The sequence below is a fragment of the Onychostoma macrolepis genome, chromosome 10 (assembly GCF_012432095.1).
Source record: "Onychostoma macrolepis isolate SWU-2019 chromosome 10, ASM1243209v1, whole genome shotgun sequence".
Taxonomy (NCBI): Eukaryota; Metazoa; Chordata; class Actinopteri; order Cypriniformes; family Cyprinidae; genus Onychostoma; species Onychostoma macrolepis.
In genome coordinates, this window is record NC_081164.1 from 681,196 (window position 1) to 708,765 (window position 27,570).

Below are 27,570 nucleotides of genomic sequence, written 5' to 3' on the forward strand. Positions count from 1 at the left end.
ATTCTATGACATTAGCGATGTAATTCACACTATTTACTTTAATACATTTTAATGAGAAACGACAAGAAACAGGTGAATAAAGACTGACAATCATTGGTTAATGTTCAGAAATGATTATTTCAAGACATGTAAAGCATTTTGGCTCGTTTATGTGGGCCGTCCCAGGCATGGTTGCAATATGTTCATTGTCAAACTCAAAAATCAGATTACTTTTAATTATTTAAAAAACGCTATTATTTTATTAAATAATTATTTTATTTTATTGACAAAATATTTTAGTTTGTCTTGTATATTTTTTTTCATAAGATCAGATAACATTTTAGGGTGTCATATGGTCATGTCACAACGTGCCCCTCAGCTGTTACAATGTACCCCACCTATGGGGCATGTTGTCACATTTCACTTCCAATTTTTGAGGGTAAATAAAGAAAAATGTATACTGTATTTATGAAACAAAGCGACATATTTGTACTAGACAAGTGTGAAATTACTGTGGAAAAAAAAAAAAATACTCTGAACTTACTCTGTTACTTTGTGCCCCGCTCTCCCCTATATTTGATTGTTGTTTTAATGGGTTTTACATGTTGTATTAGCCATTTTATTCCTCTTATCTGTCTTTAAACATTGCTGGGTCTGTTTGTGTGACTCATCACATGTCAGGAATCAGGAAGTAGGCCAGCATAACAATCAGGCTCACTGAGCAAAAAGCACTGAACATGCTGGATTGAGGAGTTGTTTTTAAGGATTTACCATTCCAGCATCTCACTTTTATTGGATTATCACTTTCTTTGGATTGTATATACACCGGTGGGCACTTTTACATTGGAACTTACAGCACGCTGGATTTCTTAAGGACTGTTTTATGTGATTCAAATTAGGGCTGCACGATACATTGATTGTGTCACGAATCCAGTCTGTGCACTTCCATTCACCCTCCACCAGAGGTCACTCACTCACCACATTGACTCACACCATACATAACACTGGACTCTATTTCCCATCATTCATTGCACTGATTGCACACACAGCTGTAGGCACAGATCACACAGCATCACTAATCACACACACTATTTAAACCCTGGACTTTCTCTCCCTCGTTGCAGAGTATTGTATGCATTTACCGCTCCCCTAGCTATAGCTACTCTACAGAGCCCTAGTCAGTATCCTAGTCTTGCATTACCTGTTCACCTGTGTTTATTTCTACCCGTGTTTCTTTTCAGTTCCTGTATTGTTCTGCGTTTTTCACTCCCCTAGTGTTAGCTGCGATACGGAACTTTTGTTGTTTTCTAGTCTGTGTTCCTAGTGTTTACCCCTGTCTCCCTGTTCGGACTCTGATTATTTCCCTTGCCTGGATTATAGCTCATGTACCTGGATTATCTCTCTGTCTAGCCCCTTCAGATACTGTTCGCTGTCGACCGACCTTTGCTTGCCCTAGGATTACTCTTTGTCTTGTCCCTGCCATACCTGTTTGCCATTGCTCGACCCTGCCTGTATTTCTGACCATGCCTGTAAATAAAAGCTTGCACTTGGATCCGCACGTCTCACGTCTCGTCAGCCCTGTTACAGATTGCATGCGATTGTCATGCTCATCTCGTCAGTAAAGCCGGTTCTGTGATTATTAATAAACCTCCGTTACCTGTTTTCAGATGGAGCGGCATTTAATACACAGAGCCGTAGTTCACTGACAAGCTACACAATATCACGTTCAATATCGCAAGCGATTCATCTGCGATTCTGAGCACGAATTGCGTAGCTTGTCAGTGAACTATGGCTCTGTGTATTAAATGCCACTCCATTTGAAAACAGGTGATGGAGATTAATTAATAATCACAGAACCGGCTTTACTGACGAGATGCGCATGACAATATATATCGTGCAGCCATAATTCAAATGGACTCCATGCTTTTAACAGCCTAAGTTATTCTAGTTTTATTGTGTTGTTTTAAGTTCCTTGTGAATTTCATTCTTCTTTTGTCATTGTCTCATCTTTTTAAAACACTTATTTTACCTTACACAGTTTAATCTGACCATTTTAAACCCATGTAATCCGGTCGATAAAGCCGATCGTTACAACATTGTCATAATCTGATGTTATTCAAATTGTGTCATTTGTCTTTGCCTGCTTCGGGCTAATGCAATACCTTCATGTAGTCAGCCAGCTGACCATGTGCAGAGTGTCTGTCATAGTCCTGAATGGTCCAGGATGGCTTGGACTTGTTGTCCTCTATGTCGATGATGTTGATGTGAGAAAAGAGAGGGTTCTGCTTGAGCTTTGGTTTCAGGGTTTGAGGAGTGATGTGTTTCTCCAGCTCTCTGTCTTCAAACACATGACTGTCTGCTGACAGCTTTCCTCCCTTTTCTTTTTCCCTTCCCTACACAACAAAGATGCACAGCAAAGATTCATGAAGATGGTATTTCAATAAAAAGTTAATGCTCTATCGATTGTGAAACAAACAAAACATACCCCCTACCTTCAACACTAATTAAACACATTTGGGACAGCTAATAAAGGTCTTCAGGATTGCTAGAAACTTGATCAGGTCAGATCAGGTTGAAGCTAAATTCTGCAGGAAGTGGCCCTCTGTAAACCAGATTATTGAGTACAATCAATTCCATAACGCGCCTCAATAATGAGTGTACAACTTGTTACGGGGCGAACGAGACGTGCGGATCCATTTGCAAGGCTTTTATTCAGAGACATGGTCATGAAACAGGCACAACACAGGCAAGACCAAGAGTAATCCTAGGACAAGCGTGGGTCTTCGATCGGCGAACAGAATGCAGAGAGCTTGACAAAAGGGGTAATCCGTAAACATAAACAATAGTCCAGACAACGGCGAACACAGTCCAAACGGCAAGACGATAGGGCAATCCGAAATAGACAGGCAAGACTAGACTAAACTAGGAACTATGAACTAGAAACATGGAAAGGCTCCGCAGAGTTGCTATCGCTAACAAAGTGATATGCACAAACAACACTCGGCAGTGAGAGAGAGGAAGTCCATGCCTGCGTCCCAATGTGCACACTATCCATCCTAAATTCAATGTGACATTAGGAATTTTCAATACTATTTAGGGAGATAGGGTGGATAGTATGCACAATGGGACGCAGGGCATGGTTTATGTAGGGTGTGTGATTGGTTACAGCTGTGTGAAATCAGTGCAATGGATGATGGGAAATGTAGTCCAGGGTATAGTGTAACGGTCTGTGTAGTGTGAGAGTCCATGTGGAGAGCGGATCGGAAATCTTTAGGCACCTCAGGATCTGATTCCCCTTCTTTGGAACCATGATCAAGTTCCAAAAAATCCTTGATCGACATCTTTATAAATGGTTAATTAATAAGTTTGCCAACATTGAATATCACATTTATTTGTGCACTTTTATTAAATTAAAATGAGTAATTTTTTTTTTAAATAAATTATAAATTAATAATAAATCAAAACAATTTTATGGTAAATAATGTCCTGCCAATGTCCTGCTGTCAGGGTTATGGACCTGTTTTGTGTTTGTTCATGCCCTTATTTGGTCGTTCCTTTTCCTGTCCTCGTTGTCTCGTTATTAGTTCATTCCCCTCACCTGTGTATCCCTTGTTTAGATAAGTATTTAAAGTGTGTTCCGCCCATGTTTCCTTGTCGGGTCTTATATGTCTTCTAGTTGTAGTTTCCTGTCTATCCTGTGTTCTCAGACGTTTGGATAAATAAAGACTGTTTATTGTATTCTCCTATGTTTTCCTCGTTCCTCCACAGTAGGCGAACTGTGACACCTGCCTGGAAGCTGCTAGTGATCCTGAAGAGCTTGATTAGCTGCTTCAGGTGTGTTTAATTAGGGTTGGAGCTAAACTCTGCAGGATGATAGCCCTCCAGGAACTGAATTTAACACTCCTGTCAGAGACAGTGCCAGGTCTAACAGGCTGCATTCACGCTAATGCACAGATCTATTTTATAATATCAGATGTTTTGTTCTCTCCTTAAGACATAAATGACTGCGTTTACATTTATTTTGCATTACAAAAAAACATTTGAGATGCAAGTGCATTTATACATTCACAGAGTTATGCACAGCAAAATATGCAGCAATCATAATATGGCTATCTCTAGCACACACAAGTGCCATCGTAAATCATACATAATTGATGCTCAGAACCGATTCAGAATCATTGAAGAGAGAACTGCGTTGCATCAGAAAATTGTTTTAGTTTTTCTCCTACCCCTACATCTAGCTAGCCCATATACTGTGAGCTTTGCACCAAATGAATTCCCACATCTCACCAGAAGATGCACCCGGTGCACTTAGTGTCCAGATTCAATCACTCTTTGTCATTAACTCATTGTCATTAACTCGAGTAATGTAGGAGACCTTGATTTGCTGCTTTAGGTGTGTTTAATTGGATTGGAGTTAAGCCCTTGCCCTTAGGTGACCACCTACTTTGAATTGTATGAGAAAAAAAAAAAAAAAGTTTCTCCAGTTGGGTGATGAGACTGGGTTGCATGTATGTGCCATGATGATAATGAATAATGCATACATGAACAGATTTGAACTGACAGATTTGAAACTTCATCAGTATAACTGTTAAGAATATGTAGAATATTAGATCATTTCACAACGCTGACATCAACCAAACTGAAGACAATATTTACAACAGCACCTAAAGTCAACTTGTTAAGTATTCATCAAGGCACTCCTTGACAAATTTTAAAGGTGTGCTTTAAGTATAAAAAAACATAAATCAAATTCTGAAAAAAAAAAAAAAAAAAAAATCTATTTAAAAATATATAACTTCACCTTTGGTCAAATTGCTGAATAAACAACTAAATACTAAAGACTAATTCTGCTCCATTACATTGCTTTAAACCATTTTCTCTTGTGATCGAGGAGAAGTTTTTCCACAAAGATGTCTGTGTAGGAACACTCTCTCTCATCCTCCTTCATTCTGAGCAGCTCGAGTCTGTAATAACAGAGTTTACCTGCGAGTACATCTTGTTCTGCCACTGTCTTTGTCCAGACAACACAGCACCAATCTGGAACATTCCATGTGAGGCCGGCAGCATTCCCACATCCAGCTGCAGGAATTTCTCTGGATGATTGTTGTTTGGCAGGACGGCTATGTCCATTTTGTGACTTGTGTAAGGATGAAATGAGGCTTACTGAGTCTGATCTCAGTGTGAATGTGAATTATTCATGACGTAACTCTATCTGAGCCCATATGATGCCACTATCCTGCTAGTAAAGGGCTAGTTACACAGCTACTGACTACTGACAGAATGTTACGCAATGACATCTGCGTAGATAAACAAGGGATTTAGTCGTTTTTGTATGCATTTTCTGGTTTGTTGTGTTGAATAACATAACATAGTGCTATAATTTAAACTACAATCTACCGTCAGTGTCTTTGTACTATCAAACAAACCTAATAATTACCATCTTCAAGAGTCACTTCCCTAGTTTTCATGAGCATAGGGTCAGATTTAAATGAATTTGTGTTCACTTAATCATTGAGGTTGGAATTAAAATTGATTATCAAAATAGTAAATATCAAAACACATACAGTAAACATGCCTTCCTCATGTTGTGTGTATGTGTACTTGTTTTTCTATTCAGGTGGGGACTTAAACCTGCATACACAGACTCATGGGGACTCGTGTCACGGGTAAACAAGCTAATAAATCACACAGAATTAAGCTTTTTGAAAATCTAAAAATGCCTGTAGTTAGGTGTAGGGCAATAGAATATACGGTCTGTACAGTAGAAAAACCATTACGCCTATGGAGAGTCCCCACAAGGATAGCAAACTAGACGTGTGTGTGTGTGTGTGTGTGTGTCTGTGAAATAGAATTATGTGTGTGGTCTAAGCTTTTAATTTTGTAGAACCTTTCTCAGATGTCTTTGTATTTTGAGAATTCTTTCAGAAAGTGCGGTGTTCTTGTTTCGGGAGACACTGTCTCTCAGTGGGAGAGCAGACTGGATATGAGGACGTGTGCTTGGTGATTTTTTTTTTTTTTTGAAGGAGTAAAAGTTGTTAAACTGTCTGATGAGCAGCAGTGTTGTTCATCAGTTATTTGTAATAGTTTCTCATGAACTATTATATCTCATGTTTTTTGTTTCATTGTGAGTTTATTAAATAAATGTAATGAATTTAGGTGTAGAAATTTGTGCCTTGCAACATCCTCACCTAACTGGTCTGATCAAAAAGAGGAATTGTCCAATGGGGCAGAAGAAATTGGAATTCTGTTATTTGGTTCATTGCATGAACACTCAACAAGGATTAAACTCTCCTGAGTGGTGCAGACTAAACATCTCTATACTGAACTTGTATATTTAGTTTCACATGAACATTTTAGACAAAAAAAAATAAAAATCCATCCTGCAGAACCCAGAAAATGTAAGGCGAGGCAAGGCAAGTTTATTTATATAGCACATTTCATACACAATGGTAATTCAAAGTGCTTTACATAAAAGGAAGTGAAATAGTCATTAAAAATAATAAGAAATTAAAAATAATAAAAATCACAACAATAAAAACAAAGTGATTTAAAAATTGATTTTAAAGAAATTTAAAACATTTAAGAATAGAAAGTGATTATACACAGTGCAATCAGTTCGGACGTAGCACAGTGCTCATTCAACAAATGCACAGCTAAACAGATGAGTTTTGAGTCTGGATTTAAAAGTGGCTAATGTTTTAGCACATCTGATCTCTTCTGGAAGCTGGTTCCAACTGCGGGCGGCATAATAGCTAAAAACCTGTTAGGTTTATATTCAGTGAGCATATCTTCAATGTATTTAGGTCCTAGGCCATTTAGAGATTTATAAACGAGTAAAAGTACTTTAAAATCAATCCTAAATGTAACTGGAAGCCAGTGTAAGGACCTGAGGACTGGTGTAATATGCTCAAATTTTCTGGTTCTAGTCAGAATCCTGGCAGCAGCGTTCTGGATGAGCTGCAGCTGTCTAATGGTCTTCTTTGGAAGGCCGGTGAGGAGACCATTACAATAATCCACCCTGCTGGTGATAAAGGCATGAACCAGTTTCTCCAAGTCTTGACTGGAAACAAAACATCTAATTCTTGCAATGTTTTTGAGATGATAGTATGCTGATTTATTTACTGCTTTGACATGACTACTAAAACTAAGGTCTGTCTCCAGAAACACCCCAAGATTTTTGACTTGGTTTTAGTTGATTGACCCCTAGAGTCAAGGTATGCATTCACCTTGATAACTTCATCTTTGTTTCCAAATGCAATGACTTCAGTTTTCTCCTTATTTAACTGAAGAAAGTTCTGGGACATCCAACAGTTTATTTCATCAATGCATTGGCAGAGGGAGTCAATGGGGCTGTAGTCATTTGGAGATAAGGCTAAGTAAATCGTGATAGGCAATTTGGTTCTTTCTCATTATTTGACTTAGTGGGAGCATATACAGGCTAAACAAGAGCGGTGCAAGAATTGAGCCTTGTGGGACTCCGCATGTCATGGACGTCCACTTAGACTTATGCTCTCCTATACTCACATAATAACCTCTCCCTTCTAAGTATGACCTGAACCATTTGAGTACCATCCCAGAAAGCCCGATCCAGTTTTCCAGTCTCTCTAGAAGTATGTTATGATCAACAGTGTCAAACGCAGCACTAAGATCTAGTAGTACCAGCACTGATATTTTGCCTGAATCAGAATTGAAGCGAATATCATTTATTATCTTAATAAGCGCGGTCTCTGTGCTATGATGTGCTCGGAAACCAGATTGAAAATTGTCCAGGTATCCATTTAAGTTTAAGTAGTTGTTCAGCTGATTAAAAACTACCTTTTCAATAATCTTACCTATGAACGGAAGATTTGATATTGGTCTATAGTTGTTCAACATTGTGTTATCAAGATTGCGCTTTTTCAGAAGGGCTTAACAACTGCAGTTTTCAGGAGTTTGGAAAAGTCCCAGAAAGAAGTGAAGCGTTCACCACTTCTAAGAGATCTGTTTCTAAACAGTTAAGCACACTTTTGAAAAAAGATGTGGGAAGTGTGTCAAGATAGCATGTTGATGATTTAAGGTGCTGTACTATTTCTTTCAAAATTTTGCAATCAATTTCTTCAAAAACAGACATAGTCACTTCTTTTGAAATTGCGGTCGAATCTGTGTGACCTCTGCAAAAGTGGATATGCCAATCTCCTTTCTGATATTATTGATCTTCTCAGAAAAGAAGGAAGCAAACTCATTGCATTTACTGTCGGAGAGCATTTCACTGGGAATCTGACTTGGGGGGTTTGTAAGTCTCTCCACAGTAGCAAAAAGAGTGCGAGAGTTGTTTAAGTTACTGTTTATAAGGTTTGAGAAGAAGGTCTGTCTAGCTGTAGCTAGTTCCACATTGAAAGCATGAAGGCTGTCTTTATAGATGCTATAGTGAATTTCAAGTTTTGTCTTCCGCCACATTCACTCAGCTTTTCTTCATTGTCTTTTCATACTCTGAACTGCTGTTGATTTTCTCCATGGTGATTTTTGTCTGCCATTCTTCTTGCAGACCCTTGTCGAACAATATCATCAATAACATTCTTAACTTTTGAGTTAAAAGAATCCAGGAGAAGATCAACAGAGTCTGCAGAAATGCTTGGTGTTAAAGATATAGCCTTCATAAATAGCGCACTAGTTTTCTCATTAATGCATCTCTTTCTGACAGAGACAGATCTAGATTCAGTGGTAACAGAGATCAATATATCAAAGAAAATACAGAAGTGATCAGATAGTGCTACATCCTTAACAACAATGGATGAAATGTTTAGACCTTTACTGATGCGTAAATCTAGAGTGTGTCCACGATTGTGTGTGTGGGTTCATGCACATGCTGGATCAGATCAAAAGTGTTTAAAACAGTAATAATTTCTTTTGCAGTTTTGATTTCTGCATTATCTATGTGAATATTAAAATCCCCTGCAATAGTAAAACAGTCAAACTCTGAGGAAATCATTGATAACAGTTCTGTGAACTCTTCAACAAAGGCTGGAGAGTATTTTGGAGGCCTGTAAATAATGATAAACAGAATGCGTGGAGCACCTTTCAGCACAATACCTAGATATTCAAAGGACAAATACTGACCAAATGACACTTGCTTGCATTGATAAACATCTTTAAATAGAGCAGCTACACCTCCACCTCTCCTAACAGTCCTGCAGACACTTGTAAAATTAAAGTTAGGAGGGGCTGTTTCATTGAGGACTGTTGCACTGCAGCTGTCTTCAAGCCATGTTTCATTTAGAAACATAAAATCCAGGTTGTTTGTGGTTATAAAATCATTGATCAGAAATGATTTATTTTTTAGTGAGCGAATGTTTAAAAATGCTAACTTGATGGAATTACATTTTGTCTCTACAGCAATCTTAGATTGACGCATTACAGGCCGCTGATTAGATGGATCAGCCGTACGGCTTGAGAAGGCCTTAGACTTTCTATCACGTGATAAAACAGAGATATAGAAGGCTACAGGCACACTGGGTTCCCGCTTGTTCTGTGAACATTTGTGAGTGTTGCTGCTAATATAGCGGGACCCGACACATATCACTGAGAGCTGTTATCAGTTGTTTTTGGTTCACCTACAGCCGATGGAGGAGGGTTTGGGCCCTGTCGTTGTGGCAGTGGTCGGAGAGCTCTCACAGGAGGAGGAGGGAAAGCTGGGCCAGCTGTCTTTGGTGGTTGTGGGGCCCGCCGTTTTTTAGTTGATATCTGGGGGCTTGCAGCAAACGATTGGGAGAGTTTGGTCCCAGCATACACCAGTTCCTCCATTTTCTGTGAGAAGCTTAGAAGTGGAGATTCTGGAGAGAGGGATAGTGTGTCTGGTGAGATGGGCTCTGGCTCTGGTGTTTCCGGTGGCTGTGATATGTTGTCCTGGCTTCCCTGGCTGTTTTCCAGATAGTTGTCCTTGGGTGCTGAGTCTTGGAGCTGATGTAGTACGTCACAGTCTGTTTGTGATGAGCTGTGTGGGCAGGGCTCAGCCGGCATAGTCTCTGTGAGGAAAGTTTGTTTTGGCTGCGTGGTGTTATCAGTGTCCTTGTGGGATGTGTCAACCACATGATGACTCTGAGGCTGACATGAAGTTTTGTGGTCACTCATATTCTGTCCAGGTGTGTGTGTGCCATTGAGGCCGTGTGGATTGGCACACACAACTGAAGGATGACGGAGGGAGAAATAGATATTGTCCTTTAGCACTCTCGCACCAAGTTTGTTTGGGTGGAAGCCGTCTAGTTTAAACAGTTGTCTATGGCCCCAGAAAATATTGAAGTTGTCGATGAAGTTGACTCCTTTTGTACTGCAGGTTCTTTGTAGCCATGTAATCAGCCCAAGCAGCCGTGAAAACATGTTAGTTCCTCTTGCTGGGAGTGGTCCACTGATGAACGACTGAACTTCAAGTCTTTGAAGTGTTTCAAAGAGTTCACTGAAATCCTTCTTAAGCAGTTCTGACTGCTCTTTCCGAATATCGTTCTTCCCCACATGGATGATGATTCGATTTGCAGTCTTGTGCTTCATCAGAATGTTTCGAAGTTCCTTGTTCACATCAGAGACAGTTGCTTGAGGAAAGCAGCATGTAGTTGTAGTCCTGCTACTGATGTTTCTGATAATAGAGTCGCCCACTATCAGAGTCCTGGGCTCGGCTGCGCCTGAGCTGAGTGCCGCTGTCTGCTCGACCTCGAGCGCCTGTTAGTAGCGATGTTAGCTGCTGGCTGATACAATCCATGTTTTGACACATTTGGGGATTCCTCACCCACATTCATTAATGCTTCAAATCGGTTCTCAAGATGTATAGGGGGTTGTAAAATGCCAGTGTTTACAAGTCTTTTCATAGCCGTATCTGGGGTAGAGGATGCTACTGCAGCAATACGAGATACTCGTGACAATCTGATGTCTCGAGTGCCTTTGGGTCTCGCTCCTGATTGTGCCATCGATTAGTCTGTCGATCAGCTTGTTCTTCTACACTTTGTATAAACTGTTGAGATTCACTAGATTCATAGGACTCACCGGCTGTATGCTGAGGCGTCCGTGATGACGATCTGCTGTGTGTTCCACCTGTTTTGGAGGTCCAGCAAGTAACTTTGTTTCAAGAACCGCAATCCTTTGAAGAAGTCTGTGGCAGTTCATGCAGCAAGTAGATTCCACAAGGAGCATTTTCTTTCCCGTCTGTTTGAATGTAGACAGCTGTGTTTTCCCGTCTCCGGAATGTCAACTGCTGGCAGCGGGAGGCAAAGAGTCTTCCTTTTCTAAAAACTGTGTTGTTTGAGCACTGTGAGGTTAAAATGTGCCGAGGTTAAAATCTTAGAGAAATCTGAGAAAAGTGCATAAATAGGGAGCGAAGCGCAGAGCAATAAGCAGGAGCGTCCGAACAGTAGCGAAGCCGGAAGCAACTCTCCTGAGTGGTGCAGACTAAACGTCTCTATACTGAACTTGTATATTTAGTTTCACATGAACATTTTAGACAAAAAAAAAATAAAAATCCATCCTGCAGAACCCAGAAAATGTAGCTTAAAGGAGTAGTGCATCAGGAGGCTGTAAGAAATGACAGACTGCCTCGACCCAGATTCCACTCCAAAATAGCTCTTAGAACATGATCACTGACCAAAAGGGTTTAATAATTATAGAGAATAAGAAAGTCAGCTGTTATGTTGTTTTGAGGGTCATCACAACGGGAGTGAGACACTAAGAACATCTTAGACATTGGGGTGTCTGAAATTCATTAACATACAGACGTTATGATCCGTGTCATTTTCTCGTCTGGTACTCTTATTTTGAAGGGTTTCTGTTCCCCATTGTGTCTGTGTTCACTTCCTTGTTTAGTTCCTGTTTTTCCCTTGTCCCTTTGCCCACCTTGTTTGTTGTCATGGTTTCCCTGGTGATTGATCATTCTCCTGTTTGCCTAGTTCTTTGTCAGTCATTAGTCATAACTGTCTATGCTCGTTTTCCTGGTTTCCTCGTCCCTGTACCCGCTCCGTGATTTCACCATGTTTTTTTCTATTTTATTATTTAAACCAGCTTGTATTTGGATCCTCTTCTTTTCGCCCTTTCCCAGCATAACAACAGGGCATAGCTGTTACAAGAGGAGCAGCTCTGTTTACTTTAGGGGTGATAAACTATAACGGTATAAAAGGTGTTTAAGATATTCAGTGTTTATTCTGATATTAAACTGAAAGACTGAAAAATCTTTTTAATACAATTTGTCATATTTGCAAAATGTTTTTTTTTTTTAAATTTCTTTTTTTTTTAGGTTTATTATGAAAATAAACAGAATTGGGTTATGTTAAATGCATTTTATTTAAGACACAATCATGATCTCGCACACATTTTACATTCATGCAAACCAAATACAAATGACACCTGATTTATAATGTACAGTCATGGCCAAATATATCGGCACCCTTGGTAAATATGATCAAAGAAGGCTGTGAAAATTAATCTGCATTGTTAATCCTTTTGATCTTTTATTAAAAAACAATCACAAAAATCTAACCTTTCATTGGATAATAAGAATTTAAAATGGGAGGAAATATCATTATGAAATAAATGTTTTTCTCTAATACACACTGGCCACAATTAACAGAGCCCTTTATTCAGTACTTTTTGAAACCTCCATTTGCCAGTTTAACAGCTCTAAATGTTCTCCTATAATGCCTGATGAGGTTAGAGAACACCTGACAAGAGATCAGAGACCATTCCTTCATCCAGAATCACTCCAGACCCTTTAGATTCACAGCTCCATGTTGCTGCTTCTTCTCTTCAGTTCACTCATGTTCTACAGGGTTCAGGTCAGAGGACTGGAATGGCCAGCAGAAGCTTGGTTTTGTACTCAGTGACCCATTTTTGTGTTGTTTTTGAGGTTTGTGTTTGGATTATTGTACGGTTGGAAGATCCAAACATGGCGTTATAAGATTTCTAACAGAGTCAGTCACTTATTGATTTTTTATCTGTTGGTATTTGATAGAGTCCATGATGCCATGCGTCTAAACAAGATGTCCAGGAGCTCCAGCAGAAATATAGGCCCACAACATCAAAAATACAGCAGTATATTTCATTGTACACGTGGGGTAGTTTTTATCCCTGTGTTCACCAAACCCATCTTGAGTGTTTGCTGCTAAAAAGCTATTTGTTTTAGTTTCATCTGACCATAGAAGCCGACCATTTGAAGTTCCAGTCGTGTCTGACAACTGAATATGCTGGAGTTTGTTTTTGGATGAGGGAGGAGAATTTTTCTTGAAACCCTCCCAAACAACATGTGATTATGTAGGTGCTGTTTGACTTTTTTTTTTTAAGGTTTTCTGACCCCGAGACTCAACTTTTTTCTGCAATTCTCCAGCTGTGGTTCTTGGAGAGTCTTTAGCCGCTCAAACTCTCCTTCTCGCCGTGCATTAGGACGATATAGACACACGTCCTCTTCCAGGCAGTTTCCTAACATTTTATGTTGATTGGAAATTCTTAATTATTGCCCTGATGGTGGAAATGGGAATTTTCACTGCTCTAGCTCTTTTCTTAAAGCCACTTCACTAATTTGTGAAGCTCAATCATCTTTTGCTGCACATCAGAAATATATTCTTTGGTTTTTCTCATTGTGATGGATGATTAAGGGAATTTGGGCTTTGTTTTCCCTCCTATTTATATTTCTGTGAAACAGGAAGCCATGGCTGGATAATTTCATGTTCATAATCACCCTGGAGTGCTCAAAACTGTGAATATGAATGGGAATATACTTCAGAGATATTTTACTCATAAGGATTTCTAGGGGTGCCGATAATTGTGTCCAACGTGTATTTGAGAAAAACATTTATTTCATAATGATATTTCCCCCCATTTTAAATTCTTATTATCCAATGAAAGGCTAGATTTTTGTGAATTTTTTTAATAAAATATCCAAAGGATTAACAATGCAGATTAATTTTCACAGTCTTCTTTGATCATATTTACCAAGGTGCCGATATTTTTGGCCATGATTATAACTCAATAAAAATGCTGGAGCCTCAACATTTTTATCATCACATTGTTTTTATTTTTTTTTTTATTTAGAATTCTTTAAGTACTGCAGAATGCTCAATATACACTTCCTCTAGTCTGGAATCTCATTAAAATGGCAGAATTTCCTTTGAATCCACTTTGCCGGGCAGGGCACTTACTTCTGAATGGAGCGCACCTAATTTGTGCATATAGCGAATGAATTTAATGAACTTGGATTTACCTGGATTTCCTGATACTCTCTCAGCAAATTCACTTGTCTAAGATAATGTTTCATAAAACTAAAAGTTGGAAAGTTATCATCCTCAGACCTACACTAGAACAAATGTTTGACTCATGTGTTTTGGACCAAAGATCATCACAGGAAGGGACTTTATCAAAAATAAAGTCTTTATTCCAAAGGTTATTCAAATTTGGGCTTTTATTACATTATTAGCATGTGTTCTCATTTAAGACATATATTTATGTTATTGCAACACGTTCTCACTCCCAACTCGTCACATATTGAAGCTTGGATCCCTTTGGCATCATGTTTTAACTCGCAGGGATTCCCATAGACTTCTGACCGGAGCCCGCGGCGTTGACATTTGACCTGCAGGAAAGCAGACTGCAGTGTGTACGGGACTCCAGACTATGATAAATAGGAATAAAAAAGAAAAGGCTGCAATAAATTAGTTATGGCAGGGCGAGTCGATTGGCGTCCCCCAGGTCATATTAAACTGATTTTTTATTTTAAAAACCACTCGTTGCCTGATATCAAAGCGTTCAGCGGTGACTTTAACAACGCTCCAGCGAGCAACAGCAGTAGTGTATTCCTCGGTAATGCTGGTATTTTTGTTGAGGCTTGTTGATGATGATAAACGTATTTAATGTGCTGTGATTATGTTTGGTTAATCAGTGATTAATCAGCGCAATGCAATGCAATCAACCTATTATTTATTTATCTATTTATTTATTTATGTATTTGTTTATTAATTGATTGATTTATTATTTTTATTTATTTATTAATAAATCAATCAATCAGTGGTGCTGACGTCATTGTAAGGCGCGATCCCAAGGTCCACTGCGATTTCCCGCTTGGTAAGTAGAACAGTTAATTAACACCCCAAAAAAAAACAAGGTTTTTAGTGCCACACCATTTCGCCAGCTGTGCCACTTCCTCTCTGTAGTGCGTTTCATCGTTGTTGCTGATGAGGCCTACCACAGTTGTGTCATCAGCGAACTTGATGTGGTCGGAGCTGGACTTGGCAGTGCAGTCGTGGGTCAGCAGCGTGAAGAGCAGCGGGCTGAGCACACAGCCTTGTGGGGCACCTGTGCTCAGTGTGGTAGTGCTGGAGGTGTTGTGGCCGACATGGACTAAATGAGGTCTTCCGGTTAGAAAGTCCAGAATCCAATTACAGAGGGAGTTGTTAAGGCCCAGCAGGTTTAGTTTATTTATGAGCTGTTGTGGGATTATTGTGTTGAATGCTGAGCTGAAGTCAATGAACAGCATTCTAACATAAGAGTCTTTGTTTTCTAGGTGGGTAAGAGCCAGGTGGAGGGTGGAGGAAATTGCATCGTCCGTAGAGCGGTTTGGACGGTATGCAAACTGGAGCGGATCGAGTGTGTTGGGGAGGCTGGTTTTGATGTTGTGCATGACTAACCTCTCAAAGCACTTCATCATGATTGGAGTCAGAGCTATGGGACGGTAGTCATTTAGACAGGACACAGGTGATTTCTTTGGTACCAGTATGATTGTTATGGATTTGAGACATGTGGGGACGACTGCCTGGCTCAGCGAGGTGTTGAAGACATCTGTTAGGACATCTGTCAGATGTTCAGCACAGTCTTTCAGTACACGGCCAGGTATGTTGTCGGGACCCGCAACCTTGCGTGGGTTGATCCTAGATAGGGTCTTCCTTACGTCGGCTGGAGACAGACAGAGGGCCTGGTCGTTGGGAGGTGTGGGCAGTTTTTGTGCAGGTGTGTCATTCTGCATTTCAAACCGTGAATAAAAGTGGTTGAGTGTATCTGGGAGGAATGTGTAATCATCACAGGCCTGTGGCGGGGGCTTGTAGTCTGTGATGGTCTGAATGGCTTGCCACAGACTCCGTGTGTCTCTGCTGTCGGTGAAGTGATTGTTGATTTTTTTGAGCATATGACCGTTTTGCATTTTTGATGCTGCGGGACAGATTGGCTCTTGCTGTTTTGAGGGCTGCTTTATCTCCTGATCTGAAAGCTTCATCTCTGGTCTTTAGCAGCCCACGAACCTCTGCTGTCATCCATGGCTTCTGGTTGGCGCGTGTGGTGATGATCTTGGTGACTGTCACATCATCAGTGCACTTTTTGATGTAAGCAGTCACAGTTTCAGTGTACTCCTGCAGGTCTGTGTGGTTGTTGTAGGTGGCCGCCTCTTTAAACATGTTCCAGTCTGTGTCCTGGAAGCAGTCCTGCAGTGCTGAGGTAGCATTTTCTGACCATACCGTGATCTGCTTTAGAACCGGTTTGGCGAGTTTGAGAAGTGGTCTGTATGCTGGGATTAGCATAACAGAGATGTGGTCCGAGTACCCGAGGTGGGGGCGGGGTTCAGCTTTGTAAGCTTTCTTTTCTGTTGTGTAAACAAAGTCCAGTGTGTTATTTCCCCTTGTTGCAAAGTTCACATCTTGGTACAACTTTGGCAAAAAGCCGTTGGGGTTATTTGTTTGTTGTTCGCTGATGGCACTGTACAGTTCACGAAGCGCGTGCTTAGCGTTTGCACACGGGGGAATGTAAACCGCGACAATAACAATGGCTGTGAACTCCCGCGGCAGATAAAACGGTCAACACTTCACAAACAAACTCCACCAGTGATGAACAGTGCTTTGTCACTTCCACAGCATTGTTACACCATTTTTTGTTTACGTACACACACAAGTTCAAGTTGAGCTTTATTGTCATTCTGCTACATGTGTGGACATATAGTGGAACGGAATGTCGTGTCTCGCAGGACCACGGTGCTACATACTAGTTAGACATGAGATACATACAGCAATGCAAATATGGGGAAAAAACAAAAACACAATAGGGCTATACAACAGTTTAACCATCTGACTATACATATACTATAAATACTACTATACCTAGTTGACTACACATACACAAACTGAGACTGTACAAGAACTTTACATAAATACTGTACGTGAAATAGTGCTAAAGAGATATTTGTACATGAAATTGTGCAGGAAATATATATTTTTTTACATTAAATTGTTCAGAAGAGAGATTTTGTGGGAAGCAGCGCATAGTGCAAAAGACTTAGTAGTGCAATGCTCCAGTAAACATTATTTTATAGTGCAATATTCAAGTAAACATATTATCTTATTGAGTCTTTGTTGCAGGGAGTGTTTATAGAAAGTGTCTAGTGTGCATATAGTGGGACGAGTGCGTTACTACAGGTGGTTTGTATAGCCCACTCACCTGTGTGTAGCACACCCAGAATTGCACTTAGGAGAAATTTGTCAATAGTTATTTATAGTTGGGGGGCTGAGGTGTTCATGGTTTCAGAGCGGGACAGGGAGATTGAGTTAAGAGCTCTCACAGCCTGGGGAAAGAAGCTGTTGAGCAATCTGACAGAACGAGCTTTGATACTCCGGTACCTTTTTCCTGATGGCAGGAGCTGGAAGAGGTTGTGGGAGGGTGGGTGGGGTCCTTCACGATGCTGGAGGCCTTGCTGGAGCATCGTGCAAGGAAAATGTCCAGGATGGAGGAAGAGGGGCACCGATGATCTTTGCGGCAGTGTTCACTGTCCGTTGTAGGGTCTTGCGGTCAGCAGCATTGCAGTTCCCATACCAGACAGTGATGCAGCTGGTCAGCACACTCTCAATGGTGCCCCTGTAAAGGTGGTGAGGATGGGTGGAGGGAGACTTGCCCTTTTCAGCCGACGGAGAAAGTAGAGGCGCTGTTGTCCCTTCTTGTTGAGTGACGTGACGTTGGTGGTCCAGGTGAGATCCTTTGTGATGTGCACCCCCAGGAATTTAGTGCTACCGACTATCTCCACGGTTGAGCCGTCGATGGTTAGTGGGGGGTGGTCAACAGAGTTTCTCCTGAAGTCCATCACAACCTCTTTTGTCTTACTCACATTGAGGGACAGGTTGTTAGCACCACACCATTCAGCCAGCTGTGCCACTTCCTCTCTGTAGTGCGTTTCATCGTTGTTGCTGATGAGGCCTACCACAGTTGTGTCATCAGCAAACTTGATGATGTGGTTGGAGCTGGACTTGGCAGTGCAGTCGTGGGTCAGCAGCGTGAAGAGCAGCGGGCTGAGCACACAGCCTTGTGGGGCCCCTGTGCTCAGTGTGGTAGTGCTCGAGGTGTTGCGGCCGATACGGACTGACTGAGGTCTTGCAGTTAAAAGTCCAGGATCCAGTTACAGAGGGAGGTGTTAATGCCCAGCAGGTTTAGTTTGTGGATGAGCTGTTGTGGGATTATTGTATTGAATGTTGAGCTGAAGTCGATGAACAGCATTCTTACATAGGAGTCTTTCTGTTCCAGGTGAGTAAGAGCTAGGTGGAGAGTGGTGGATATTGCATCGTCCGTGGAACGGTTTGGACGATATGCAAACTGGAATGGGTCCAGCGTGCTTGGGAGACTGGACTTGATGTGATGCATGACTAACCTCTCAAAGCACTTCATCATGATTGGGGTCAGTGCTATGGGACGATAGTCATTCAGACAGGACACATGTGACTTCTTTGGTACTGGGATTATGGAGGTGGATTTGAGACACGTGGGGACGACTGCCTGGCTCAGCGAGATGTTGAAGATGTCTGTTAAGACATTCGTCAGCTGTGCAGCACAGTCTCTCAGTACACGTCCAGGTATGTTGTCAGGGCCCGCAGCCTTCGTGGGTTAATCCTGGATAGGGTCTTCCTTACATCGGCTGGGAGAGACAGAGTACCTGGTCGTTTGGAGATGTGGGTAGTTTCTGTGCAGGTGTGTCGTTCTGTATCTCAAATCGTGAGTAGAAGTGGTTGAGTGCCTCTGATAGGGATGTGTCATCGTCACTGGCCTGTGGCGGGGCCTTGTAGTCAGTGATGGTCTGGATGGCTTGCCACAGGGTCCGAGTGTCTTTACTGTCGCTGAAGTTGTTGTTGATTTTTTTAGCATACTGATGTTTTGCCTTCTTGATGCCATGAAACAGATTGGCTCTTGCTGTTTTGAGGGCTGCTTTATCTCCTGATCTGAATGCTTCATCTCTGGTCTTTAGCAGCCCACGAACCTCTGCTGTCATCCATGGCTTCTGGTTGGCTCGTGTGGTGATGGTCTTGGTGACTGTCACATCATCTATGCACTTTTTGATGTAAGCAGTCACAGTTTCAGTGTACTCCTGTAGGTCTGTGTGGTTGTTGTAGGTGGCCGCCTCTTTAAACATGTTCCAGTCTGTGTCCTGGAAGCAGTCCTGCAGTGCTGAGGTGGCATTTTCTGGCCATACCGTGATTTGCTTTTGAACCGGTTTGGTGAGTTTCAGAAGTGGTCTGTATGCTGGGATTAGCATAACAGAGATGTGATCCGAGTACCCGAGGTGGGGGCGGGTTCAGCTTTGTATGCATTTTCTCTATTGTATAAACAAAGTCCAGTGTGTTATTTCCCCTTGTTGCAAAGTTCACATGTTGGTAGAACTTTGGCAAAACTGTCTTTAAGTTTGCGTGGTTGAAGTCACCGGCTATGATGAAAAAGCCGTCGGGGTTATTTGTTTGTTGTTCGCTGATGGCGCTGTACAGCTCATGACGCGTCCTTTGCATTTGCACACGGGGGATGTAAACGCGACAATAACAATGGCCGTGAACTCCGCGGCAGATAGAACGGTCGACACTTCACAAACATAAACTCCACCAGCGATGAACAGTGTTTTGATACTAACGCAGCATTGTTACACCAATCTTTGTTGATATACACACACAAGCCACCGCCGCGAGTCTTACCAGACAGTGATGAATCTCTGTCCGCTCGGTAGCAGTTTAGCCCGTGCAGCTGAATGGCGGAGTCCGGGATGTTGTCCTTAGCCATGTTTCAGTGAAAACAAACACACAACAATCCCTTGCCTCATGCTGTGTAGACAAACTGAGTTGAATTAAGTCCAGTTTGTTTTCCAGAGAGCGACGTTTGAGAGCATGAGTGTTGGAAGAGCCGGTCTTGAGGGGTTAGCCCTTAGCCTGGCTCGTATACCTCAGCAGCGCTGGCTTCGTCTCTCTCTCACACCGCTTGCACGCCGCCTTGTGCGGGTAGCGTCAGTAAGCGAGGCCGCGGTCTCGAGGTCCGGCTCCAGCAGTAAACAAAGGCCTCGTAGCTTCTCAGTAGCCGCTGGTGAGAGTCCCTCTGATCCCTTTGCATGCTGGTGGTGGGTTGAACACTGTTGGTTGGTTTGTTTTCTTTTGTTTTTTTTGATTGATAGTATTTCTGTCCTCCAGCCTCAGCCCTATATGTAATCTAGAGTTTTCGTGGTGTTTGGTATTTTGTTACAATGCTTGATGAGTGATTGCGTGAACTCCTTTTTTCTGTGTAAACTCTTTTTTATGGTCCAAATTGAGGCTGTGGTTCTCTGCTGTGTGTTACTGACTTGATTTTATGTTTTAATAAAGATACTTTTGTATGTTGCTCATGTCTCTGGTCCATTTTAGGTGCACGAACTTGTGTGCTTTAATTTAGTTCTAATTATTCTCTGTGATTATATCAGAGTGGCGTAGTCGGGGTTCAGTATAGTTGAACTCTTATTCTTTGTAACGTCTGTGTAGGATCAGTGATGGCTGATTACACTTTGTTTTAAAAAAAACCTTTTAGCCTTTTTACATTTGCATATAAATTACTGACCTGGCCTCACCGTTTACATTTATATGGGTGCTAAATTGTGGTCTTTATCACCATCAAAAGGATGCTAAAACAGGTCGCCTCTGGGGTGTCTCTATCAAGCTTCAAACACATTCCACAGAGGAGGGAATGAGACAGAATGTCTGTCTCCACAATTTCCAATACACGTCACACACCTAAAGACATTGTCTTTATTTAGGCCATAATTAAGCAGTTATAAAAGTATCTGCTATATTCATGTGTTGTATGTATATTCTCCTATTATATTAACTTACTTAAAACCCTTTACTTGTATTATATCGTCTGGAGGTTACTTTCTTGGTATCAAAATGATCTTCTCTTCATTTCTCACACAATGATGTACACTATGTGATAGTAAGAATTGTTCGATGCATTTCACGATGTTTTGAATTAAAAGCTGCACTAGCGGTCCAGATCAGCAATAAAATGCAAATGGCCATAAACGGAGACAAAGGATGTCTCTCCCACTCAAAATGCATGCCTCTGATTGGCCACTCCACCCACAAAATGGGTGTGGCAATGAACTATCAAAAGTTCCGAACACAGACTAATCAATGCTCAAAAACTCTTCTTCTTGAGACGAACACACTCCAAAACTCTCCTCTTGTGTTTAACCTTGTGGCAGTGTTTACCTTCAAGTAACTTTGTGGACTTGCTGTGGACTTCAACTTACTCCTAAAGAAATCATCGAGAACCTTGTCTACCGCTTCAAGACTCCTATTCAGCAACAAACCAATGCAAGTAACCATTTACAACTGATTAGATGCGTGTTTAAGTTTGAACCCCTTTTAAGGTGAATTGTGTCTCTGATGATTCTCATTTAGGTTGTGGTTAATTGATGTAAAATACTGCCATTCTTTGCTCTTCTCTCTCTTTTCCTTACTTTCCTTCATTCTTATATTCACAATTGATTGTCTCTGTGTTCCGCTCACAATTCAAAGTCACTGAATGTTGCTCCTTGCTACATGCTAAACTACTGCTAGCACTGTATAAGTAGGAAGGCTATTGTTCCTTGGCCAGGAAAGTAGTCTTCCTAGAATTGATAAATAATTATATTGTCTGCTCGGTGGACGGACAGATCAAATAATTGTAATATCGATTCTGCTACAGTTAATTCTAAGATCTAATCTAAATATTTATTATAACCAGTTATAATTAATTATAAATAATTCCCTTTTTTTAAGCCAATTTGCTACATCTTTATCATAGTTGGACCCTAGTGGTCTTTCTGCCCTAGACCGGTTACACTTGTATTAGCACAACACAGAACTTAGTTCAGTAATCACTGTTTGACGGGCTTTTTAGAGCATGCGCTTTGGGTGTATGTGCTCAGAAAAGGTGCTTGTCGGAACAGCACAGGAGTGAAACGTTTAACCAGTAAGTCTTTGAAGCAGATGCAGATAATGTACTTTTATGACTGCGGATAAGTGCAGTGTCCCGTGAGAGTAACTCTACCGCTGAGTTACACTGAATGTATGTGGCGTTGTACAGTACATAGAGACGGCGGCGCCAGAACTGCTGCTGAATGTGTGGCACGATACTAGGACATGTTGACCGGTGAGTCCTTTAATTTATGTACGTTTCACTTGACACAGAAGTGAACTGAATGTCAGTGGTGTTAGTAAACTGGATAGTGATGTTTCATAAGATTCATATTTGTAGCTACACATATATTTTAAAAAAAATCCACGATTGACCCGTATATGGAACAGAATAATACACGAGACCATTCAGAAACTTGTTAATGATTCTCTTAGTTGCGCCATCACCGTTTAGTGACGGCATGTTTCGGGAAAACTGAATGTGGTTGGTGTGCAGCTGTCCCAAATAAAAATTAAATAGTGGGACAGTGTGTTAAATTATTTTAAACATTTTTAAATTCAGGCTTGGGTAAAGTGATGGAATGTCTCGAAACAAGTTATACGCTACAAGAATCTCACACCATAGGTGTCGATTCCGTGGGTGCTCAGTAGAGGGTGACATGGGAGTGCATTTTCAAACCTCTCCCGTCCCACTCCCACAAAAAATAAATAAATTAATTAAAAAATAAATAAAAAATCTTGTCCCGTCCCTATCCCACAAAAAAACTGGGGGAAAATCCCGTCCCGGAAGAATTACTCCCATTCCCTCCCACTGCAGTTTTTTTTTTATTATTATTTTTTTTTGTTGTTGCCCGAAATCTGTCAGTTACAGTAAAAATATAGTACAGATCACAGTGTGCCCACCTTAATTGAATAAAAACTCAAAATGTAGTTTTTTGTTATTATATTGAACTGAAAGCCAGTTTATGCACAGTGTAGGCTACATTGCACACATTCAATTTTATGTAAATCATCCATGCTAACACACACGTTTTCTATTTGAATTTTGTTTTTTTGTTTTCATTTGAAAGTAGACATTTCACTCTCTATAGATATATTTTTTCAAAGACAGAGTTTCGAAGTTTCTCGCTCAGAGACCTAACTCGCACCCTGTTTGCTTTAAAGCGCAACGTTTCGTTGTTATTCTATGGAGCCCTTTAAAGGACATCGTGGTGGGAAAAATTCGGGGTGAGTGGAAAAAATTCAGGGTGGGAGGAAAAAATAATTTTCAAATGTTTTGCATTCTCTCGCAAAGATATTTGCGTTCCCTCGCAAAACCATTTGAGTTCGGACAAACTCTTCCTGTTTACCTTGCAGCTTGCAGTGGTTACAGCTCGTATGTTCACAATGGAGCAGTTCATAGAGTTTTATTTTGAACTTGGACTCAAATAAATTAATAAGTCAGTGCTTAGTTCAAGGCACGGTTTTGGGACATAATAAAACTTTAATGTGGCTTAATGTTTTAAAACAGTGACACTGGAGGACTAAATTCGATAATAATAAATCCTGATAAAAATGATTAGGGTTAGGGTTAGGGATAAAGGAGACATGCAAAATGTGCAGTGTTGGGGAGGCTCCAGGAACGAGTTTGGGAACCACTGCCATAGACGATAGACCAGCCGTTAACGATCTGTCCGTCACGGACTGCGTCATTCACACAGCCACACCAAAGCAAACAGGAGGAGAGCGAGACAGGGAGTTCAGAATTAAAATATACAGTTTATAGTTTATTTATATAAAATATATATTTGTGTATGAAGTTGGGTATCATTACTATTCCCAGTCCCGCCCACTCCTGATGACATTTTTTCCTGTCCAGTCCCAATCACAGCGATTTTGTTTCCCATCCCGCGGGATTCCCGAAAAAATGTCAGCCTCTAGTGCTCAGGGGCTCGATCACCCACAGAAAAACACAAGATCCGTTCATTTTAACCAATAAGAAATAGATTGCAGCTTGTACGACTATTCTCGTTCTCATAGTTTATTTGAGGCAGTTTTTGACATTATTTTAATCGCAAATGTCACGAATATCTCGGCTCTCCCATATAAGTTAGTGATCATGGCTCTGCACTCCCTCAGATAACGTGTGCACCCTCAAAATTTGTCCTAAGTGCTTATTGTAAGCAGGTATTTATTGAACAGCAATCTTCATAGAAATAATGTGTGTATTATTTAGGATATTTGGTTACCAAATAATGTATTTGCAGTCCGTGCGTTTCACTTCGCAAGATAAATGTTGTGTAGTAAATTCATCAAATGCACCATCCAACGGCGTGCACTCTAGAAAAAAATTAAATAACACTCAGTTTAATTAATTACTGATTAATGAGAATGAAATATTTGAAAATATTACATTCGGTGCATGTATGATAACTTAGCCCAGTTATTATTTAGTCGTGGAAACAGCGGTGAAAATATATATATATATATATATATATATATGAGCACCCATAGGCAGAAACATAACTCGCCTATGTCTCAACCAGAAAATAATAAAATTGTTAGAATAAGGTATTTTATGAATTATATTGATTTAAATAGAATAAAATCTTCCTATAAATTTCATAAATTCAGTTTCTATTAACATAGTATAATTAGTAAAGTAAACATTTGACTATTTCTAATATGTAAAACTGATTTAGAAGCTGTACTTACACCCTTGTTTTTGTCACGGGCTGTGTTGCAGGAAGGACGAGGAGACTTGAGGTGAGTAAAACCTCTTCGTTTTAATAAATGGAAATACAATAACATCACACAGGAGAACACAACTTAAATTGACGAGTGAATGGACAAAGACTCAGGGAGAACTCAGGACTTATAAACACATAGAACGTAATCAAGGAAAACTAAAACAGGTGCTAGGAATAATCAATCAACTTAACGAGAACAGGAAAATAACCAAATAAGGAAACTCAGGAAAGACAGGGGAAAAACAAAGAACAAAGAGTCCAGAACCCTGACATTATCACCCCCTCCCGATAGGCGCGTCCCGAGCCGTCACATAACCACCGGGGAGGGGGGGTGGGCGCCCTGGAGGCTGGTCCAGGATGGTCCAGGATGGAGACACAGGAGGCCTCCAGGGCAGAGCAGGGAGCCCGGGCAGCCATGGCGGATTCAGGAGGCCATGGCGGGACTACCTCTGAGGCCGCGGCCGCGGCCCCAGCCCCCACCCCGGCCTTTACAGCTGGAGCCATACTACCCGATCTCTAATTGAATAAATCCATCAAGTTTTTATGACTGCCACCATTATGTTTATAATTTTTTTTTAAACTAATTTAAGTAGAAATAATATGTAGGCTAATTGTAACTTTATTTTAAAACTTCATTAAGTGTAATTTTTAATGATTAAAAAATCAGTCAATTTTAACCTTCAATATTATAGTAATGTAGTACCAACTGACTCTCATGCAGGGTGTCCTTAAAAAGTCTTAAAATGTATTAAATAAAGTTTTGCTTAAAAAATGTCTTAAATTCAGATTTAGTGGGTCTTAAATATCTTCGGTCTCATTTCCGCAAAAGTTTCACCAGTCTGACGGACCCAAGGACTGTTTACAATCATTGGACAGACGGAAGATTCCCCCCTTAGTTACTGCGTCATCAGAGAGAATTGCGGTAGCAGAATGCAGATCGCTGACAAGCCTCCTAGCTGCTTTAAATGGGTTAATGCAAGTTTACTGAAAAATTGCTCGAGGATTTTACTTGCCCGACGGGACAAATAGCTTGTTTAAAACTTAAGTGACATTTTATTACATTCAGCGTAAACAGCGATTGATAATAGTGTATTTCTGGTATTAATGTTGCGCTGTTGAGGCTCATGCTGCCTGTCTCTGTGAGAGACTTACATGGAGAAATCAAATCAAATGAGCATAACGGCAAACATAAAGAAACTCACAGAACAAACATACTGAGGTAAAAATTCAAAATGTTTAGTTTATTTATAACATCATGATGATGATAACATACCATGACAAGGGCACTATTTTGCTAAATATTTTCATGATTGCAAATGTTCACATTGATTTTGGCTCAAGAAACAAGCAGTTAAGTAGTTACTTACATTTTAGACAGAATATTGACTGTTTTGTTCTATTTCACCAATGAAAATAGTTCCAAACAAAGATGAGAAGTATTGCACATTCTCCAAGCAGCACTAGCATGTTTGTTCCTGAATGATTCAGTGTTTTGAATGAATCGGTTAAATGAATAAGTGACTTACCGCCACCTACTGGTGGTTTAGTTAGTTTAAAAGTATGCATTTTTCCACCAACATTTCTTATTTGTATATTCAGAAAAAATTATTTAAAACATTAATCTCATAACATTATTTATTGCGGTTGAAAATTTGTAGTGCAAATTATTTAATTTGATTGCTAACAGCCCTGTTGTGTATATTAAATTTCCTCATCAGTTAATTAAAAACATGCAGATTTAAATATGTAAATGCTGAATAGAAAACTGATGAAAATATTGCTTCATTTACACCACCAAAAATATTGCTGATGTGGAGTTTTTGAGGGATATTTTGTATGGGATATTGTCTTCAGATATGAAAAGTTCTCTGTATATCACAATAATAAATAGCATTTTTGACAGCGATGATATTTTGTTTTCTTTTTAAATTTAAAAACACATTAAATATTACATTTACGTATGTAATATGTGTATTTCCTTCACAGGGTTGGTCTTAAATTTTACATATGGTGGTATTAAAAAGGTCTTAAAAAGTCTTAAATCTAACTTGTTCATATCTGTAGACACCCTGTCATGTATATTTTACAGCATTAGTTGAGAGATTTTTTTTTTTTTTTCCTTGAGAAAATTTGGCATGTGCTGTACCTGATATACAGGTGCATCTCAATGAATTAGAATGTCGTGGAAAAGTTCATTTATTTCAGTAATTCAACTCAAATTGGGAAACTCGTGTATTAAATAAATTCAATGCACACAGACTGAAATAGTTTAAGTCTTTGGTTCTTTTGGCTCACATTTAACAAAAACCCACCAATTCAGCCCAGGTTTCTTTGACAGTGGCCTTCAGCTCATCTGCATTTTTTGGTCTCTTGTTTCTCATTTTCCTCTTGACAATACCCCATAGATTCTCTATGGGGTTCAGGTCTGGTGAGTTTGCTGGCCAGTCAAGCACACCAACACCATGGTCATTTAACCAACTTTTGGTGCTTTTGGCAGTGTGGGCAGGTGCCAAATCCTGCTGGAAAATGAAATCAGCATCTTTAAAAAGCTAGTCAGCAGAAGGAAGCATGAAGTGCTCCAAAATTTCTTGGTAAACGGGTGCAGTGACTTTGGTTTTCAAAAAACACAATGTACCAACAGCAGCAGATGACATTGCACCCCAAATCATCACAGACTGTGGAAACTTAACACTGGACTTCAAGCAACT

At 40.3% G+C, this 27,570-nt stretch overlaps 1 protein-coding gene across 3 annotated transcripts in view; it reads right to left on the reverse strand.

Moving 5' to 3' along the window:
• Nucleotides 1-27,570, reverse strand: part of LOC131548191 (major intrinsically disordered NOTCH2-binding receptor 1-like) — an 87,299-nt gene that overhangs the window by 16,205 nt on the left and 43,524 nt on the right. For all 3 annotated transcript variants that reach the window (XM_058789306.1, XM_058789303.1, XM_058789304.1), the window contains one exon: nucleotides 2,142-2,372. In XM_058789306.1, the coding sequence (XP_058645289.1) occupies nucleotides 2,142-2,372 (231 nt within the window). The remainder of the gene's footprint in view (nucleotides 1-2,141; nucleotides 2,373-27,570) is intronic.